At 34.7% G+C, this 6,165-nt stretch overlaps 1 protein-coding gene across 7 annotated transcripts in view; it reads right to left on the reverse strand.

Moving 5' to 3' along the window:
• Nucleotides 1-6,165, reverse strand: part of LOC106691475 (synaptic vesicle 2-related protein) — a gene marked incomplete at its 3' end in the record, with an annotated part of 41,172 nt that overhangs the window by 2,207 nt on the left and 32,800 nt on the right. For all 7 annotated transcript variants that reach the window (XM_067050529.1, XM_067050531.1, XM_067050528.1 and 4 more), the window contains 1 exon segment: nucleotides 1,491-1,602. In XM_067050529.1, the coding sequence (XP_066906630.1) occupies nucleotides 1,491-1,602 (112 nt within the window).

Consider the following 6,165-nt stretch of genomic DNA (forward strand, 5'->3'; position numbering starts at 1 on the left):
AAAAAAAAAAAAAAGTAATTAAAAATAACATAATTAAGGAAATAAAATAAAAATTTGAAGTTATATAATGAAAATGAATATGAATATTTGTTTACTAATAATTTAAAAATTAAAATTATATACAAATACAGTGTTGTCTGGGTTTCATATGACGAGGAGGTCAAGGAAAGGGAAGGGAGTTATTATTTTCAATTTCTACAGTAAAATATTTGTTGTTTTTGTGTAGAAATTGAAAATAATAACTCCCTTCCTTTCCTTGACCTCCTCATCATAAGAAACCTAGACAACACTGTATCCACTGACTGGTACACCAAACCAACCTATTCAAGCAGACTTCTAAATTAACACTCCCAGCATCCTTACCATCACAAAATTAACTTAGCCAAAAACCTTATTCACCGTTTTTTTTTTTTGCCTACTTTGTAATTTATTGTTTCACTTGTTAAACTATTTCTAAAACATTTGTCGTCACCCTCTTATAGGTTTCCTTTTTAACAGTTTTTAAATATCCAAATACTTAAAACACATTGTCATCTTCCAGCAACTTCGTCATCCTTATAACGTATTTTTTAACATTTTCTAAAACCATTTGTCATCACCCTCTTACACACTTTCCTCTTTTAAATATTTTCTACTTTTTATTTTTTAACCACTTGTAACGTTTCCTCCAAAATACCTCATCTTTGTAACGTATTTTTCAATTCTGAGTCTGGGCCGTTCGTGGCACTTGACTGTCAAATTTGCTTCAAACAGGTGCGTTTTATGTTTTATTCTCTTTTTTTATTTTTATAATTTATAATAATTTATCCACGGTCAACTATCTCATCATTACAATTTATTTTCATATTATAAAATTTAACTGGGGGAGGGGATTCCTTCAATTCATGGGGAGATAATTTTTTTCACATTTACATTGTTGTGGAGCCCAGTGCTAGGTTTAATGCTTTACTGATAAAGCTGTGCTTCCTATGCTAGAAATGGCTAGGCAGGTAGTAAAAAAAAAAAAAAGATGATAAAAAGTAATTCTTTATAATCTTAATTTTTTGACCTATTTATTAGGTGTAATATAAAATAAAACATTGAAATACAAGCTGAGATGTATATCAGGATGTTGAGCTAACTCTGAGAAAAACTAATACAAAAAGTAATAGTGCAAGCCTATCGATTTATGTTATAACAAACAAAAAAAAAAAACCATCCACAAATCTTTTGTTTGGAGTATGCAACTATCCTATTACCTAATAGACTTACAAAAGAAAAAATAAAGTTATAAACATGCTACAGGTTCTGCGTTTAGAAACAATGAGATATATCATAATACAATCAATCACAAAAGTACTAACAAAAGATGGTAAAGAATGTTGATAATTTCATAGGTGAATCATTGGAAGTGAACCCTAAATTTTTTAAAGATAAATAAGTGAAAATTCAAATGATTAAAATAAGTAAGAAAAAACTATTAATACTAATGTTACTTCATGAATACTTACTTTTCAGAACTAAAATAAAGGATCGCAAGGCAAATGGAGAACATTGTAAACTGGACAGCCATTGTTATCTTACGACCAAACCGTTCAATGATAAAAATTGTAACAAATATCCCTGTAAGATTTCAATAAAATATATAACATATATATTAAAATAAAATATAAGTTATTAAATAAATCAAAAATTAGTATCCTATTCTGTCTCAACACTATTTTTTGTTGAGACAGAATTGGATATTAATTTTTGATTTATTTAATAAATAATTACCTTGTCTCAAAAAAATTTGAAATAATATAATTAAAATAAAATATAAGAAGAAATAAATGTAATACTACATAATTTATGACTATGTTAATAATTACTCTTACAAAGCGTTCACAACCTAAAGATTAAAAAATATCATTTCTTTAGATAAACAATTCTTTATGAAAAAACAACACACCATTCCATTGCAGAAAGATAAACTTGATATAAACATACAAATGTTAGTATATACTACAAGAAATCACTTTTCTACCAACATATTGAAAAAGAGAGATTCTTTATAGCACATGCCATTTTTGTCCTGATAGGTATTGTTTCGGGTAACTTAAGGTTAGGCAAAAGTCTGCAATAGATTGGGGGGTTGTTTCCATTAGAAAGACACTATCAGCGCCCAAGTGGCCAACAGCAAAAGCTTACCTCCTCCAGCACTCTCAGTGGGAAGAGAAGCAACCTGGAATCTGAGAGCCATCTTTTTTTTTTGTCACAAGCAGTTCTCCTTTATTTTTCTTCACTATCATCTTTAGTGCAAAATGAGTGAGTAGAGACACTGAAGTGCCTCCCCCCCCCCCCCTCCCAGAGCAGATGAGAGAGAGAGATCAAGAAATGAAGGCATTATAGAGAAATCCAAAAATGAGGAGGAAGTAACATGGAGAAGTCCACCTAATTCAGCATAATTAACATACATCATCATCAAATCTACAGTTTTCCATAGCCCAGTTATTCCAAATTCATTAACACGTCTAACAACAAATGTTTTATTTCAGTCACCCCCCACTACTTCTAACTTAGACAATAGATTTTCCTTTTCAGTTAACCATGTTTATTTTTATTATATACAGTCCACTATATCCCACCAGCTTATCAAAAGTGAATGTGCGCTTGGCCTTCAGTGGAAGGCGTACTTCATACATAATGGTCCTGTAATGAGCCAGATTAATAAAATTATAATTCAAGTTCAGTTTCAAAATTAGTGTTCGCGCATAAGGTCCATGCCAGACCTAATAATCCAAAATTGTAACTCATTTTTCAACAAATTTCAAATCACAGCTTAGTGAAATAGTATTCTGGAAACCTAATTTATTGTTCTTACGAGGGAAAAGGCCAATTCAGCAATGGTGATGACGTTCGATTGCTCAGTGCATGTGTAATTACAATATAATGTCAACAAGTAGGAAGGAAATTTCATGCTATAACATAGCGCAGAATTATGTATTCATACCGTGTTATTTTTTCTGAGTTAAATTAAGATTTGTCGGGGTTGTCTGGTCTTAGGCGATTTCTCCAGCCTGATATTTCTTTACAGAAGGCCCACGACAAGACGTATTCATTAATAGGTTAGAAAGGAAGGCCGTGCCAGGGGATGAGCCCTGGACACTGACTAGGTAGAGGAGGTCTAGGCTAGAGAGTCTGAGGCAGAGTAACAGTTCTAGTTGCCGAGATGAAGCGGACGGACTAGAATTGTCATGATAGGAGCCAGCTTACTAGTTGCCGAAATGAGGCGGATGGACCAGTAAGCTGATAAGGCTAGGTGCAGCTCTAGTTGCCGAGATGAAGCGGACGCACTAGAGCCGGGGAGAGACGGGAAATTACACTAGTTGCCGAGATGAAGCGGACGGACCAGTGTAACCGTTAGGAATTAGGTTACAATCTTAGTTGCCGAGATGAAGCGGACGGACTAAGATTGCTGGAGAAAGGGAAAGGAGATAGGCCATAGTCTAAGGTGAGCATAACAAAAACCAACTCTTACGAGAATAGATTAGCAATAAACTTCTCTATCTCAAGTAGAGTGTAAGCCACCAGTGCTATGACTAGACCCGGAGAAGGCTTGATCTGGTGGATCAATCCCGGTGACAATTGAAGGCCTCATGTGATCGGTTATCACTGAGAATTCACTCTTTTAACTCTACTTGAGATAGTTCCGTAGAATCGTTTTGCTCAATCTCTTTTTATTTTATAATTAACATTCTTACATATTACATATTAACATATATACATTTATACAAAAGATCGTATTTTTATAATGATAAACTTATATACAATTATACAGCTTCTTAGACGCTTGTAGTGCTGGCCCCTGGCGGGTTATAGCGGCACTACGTGCTCGCTGACTGTTACAGATTCATTAAACCTTCATGTCTTTATTGCCATGTTGTTAACAATTCATAACCTTTAATGAATCTTAAATTCCATAATTTAGTGGGAAAAAATTCTTAACTGTATTTCCTATATGTTCTATTTCTATTTCATTTATGTAAGTTTTCAAGTGTAACACGCTTTATGCACAGAGATAGCTAACAAACCTTAATGAATTCATTAAACCTTTCAAATCTATTGCCAATTATCAATTTATAAATAAATTATAGTTTAATTAATTAGTAACAGGTGAATTAATTCAATCGCAAATGAATTCAAATTAATTTTGCTGACTTAAAATTCAACATAGCCTAACCTAACAGTGATAAACGCTAACCTTAATAAAACACTTACTTTTATTTCTCACAATTTTATTCACTATTTCCACAGTATTCATTTAAAAGTTATTAACAAACTGTTAACAAAAGTAAAGTCTTTAAGTTATATAAGTTACAAACAACTGTTTACCTATTACCTTAAATTCACTTTAACCATACGTGTTTTGTTGTTTTATCTCTTAGTTACAGCACATAGAGCAATATACACATTTCACTATATTCTTTCTGAAGTTGTCCGTTTGGGAGAATATTCATTCATAAAAGGTTTTTTATTATATTGTGAGATAACTGGTCAGACTTCCATTCCATTGTATCATAATTGGTAGGGTCTCAGCGCACTAGGCCATTCTAAAGAGGTAGAACCGTCTTGGTTTTCTAGATGTGATAAGTTGAACAACACCTTCTTCGCTCGATGACATCACTCAACCTGTTTCCTCATACTCACATTTCATCAATATTTCGGTTCAGTTATTTCCCTATTCGGTTCTACCCTATGTTATATAATGTGTGTAATTGTTCTTCTCCAGGTTAGTTAGCTATCAACGTTCTTTCAATTTACTCCTTCACTTTCGACATTTTTCGTTTCTTAATTCATTCTTTCCTCTCTCTCACCTCCTGTTCGGAGGTGTTTACGAAAGCCCCGTAAAACATATTCAAGGTCAGCTCAAAATGCTGCCATCTTATGGGAGAAAAAAGTAGTAGCTAAGTACCCACAGCCAGTGAGGACAAGTACCCCTTGAGGCAGTGAAGAGGTAACACAGACAAGTGAACACAGGGTACCTAGGGCAACTACATTTTGCTGGTAGTCAGCTATCACTCACGATGAGTGAATAGTTTGATCAACATAGCCAGGCAGGGAACAGGGACAAGATGAGAAAATTAAAAACAGAACAAGACATAACCTCCAAGATCTACAGAAGCCACATATCAGTAGCCGACCATCAAGTAAATTGTAATATCATTCTTTAATGTATTCCATAATTAAAATTAATTTAACTAATCTAACTAATATTAACATTGTAACCATCTTTGGTCAAACCATATTATCAATTGCATATTATCATGCAGAATAGAGGCACATCATTATAACCTTGTCTCATTTTGTTCAAACCACTAAATACAGTCCACTTCATTAAAATCCAGAAGCAGTATTTTTTATACAATTCAATCACTGCAGATTTTGATTCATCTTAGACTGCGGTGATTGAACAGGGGGACTCTTCACTTTTGTCATTGAAAAGTATGGTGAAATCTGGAACTTCAGAACGCACTACTGTCTTAGAAGGGCGGATGCTGGGTATGAAACAGAATATTATGGGTGTTTCCAACATTGATATAGAAACTTTTAGCGACGCTGACGCAGCCATGTTCGAGGCGAGGCTGGTAGAAGCTATGCGACCCTGGGCTGTATTTGGGGAGGCCTAGTCGGAGCGTGAAGAGCTCACTATAGCGATTGGGGACAAGGACCCATTTCCTAACGACTCATTAAAGGAGGACATAGTGTAGGCGAATGGTGTACTGTTAGTAATTCAACAGAAGCGCGAAGCAAGAAAATGTCCATAACACACTAGGCTTTCTGCTTGGTCCACATTTAATCAAAGTGCAACTTTCACACAGAAACCACAATTACCTAGGATTCCTATCCCAATGTTTTGTGGTGATCTCCTTAAGTGGTCCCACTTCCATAACAAGTTTACATCGTTAGTAGTGAGAGTATGGGCGAGCTGGGACACTGATTTGAGGAGCCAATCAGAAGCCAGCATTTTGATGACGTCACACATGGCGGGAGATTTGAATTCAAATATTCGGCTCGACCCACCCTTAACCACTCACGTGGTCTGCCACGTGATCATTAGGCAGCCAATGGTAGGCTAGTATTTGGTCACGTGACCCCCTGGCGGGAGATTTAAATTTAAATTTAGTTCGACATAACCTTAACCAC

The sequence above is a fragment of the Halyomorpha halys genome, unplaced genomic scaffold (genome assembly GCF_000696795.3).
Source record: "Halyomorpha halys isolate HHAL.00 unplaced genomic scaffold, Hhal_1.1 Scaffold2390.1, whole genome shotgun sequence".
In the NCBI taxonomy this organism is placed as follows: Eukaryota; Metazoa; Arthropoda; class Insecta; order Hemiptera; family Pentatomidae; genus Halyomorpha; species Halyomorpha halys.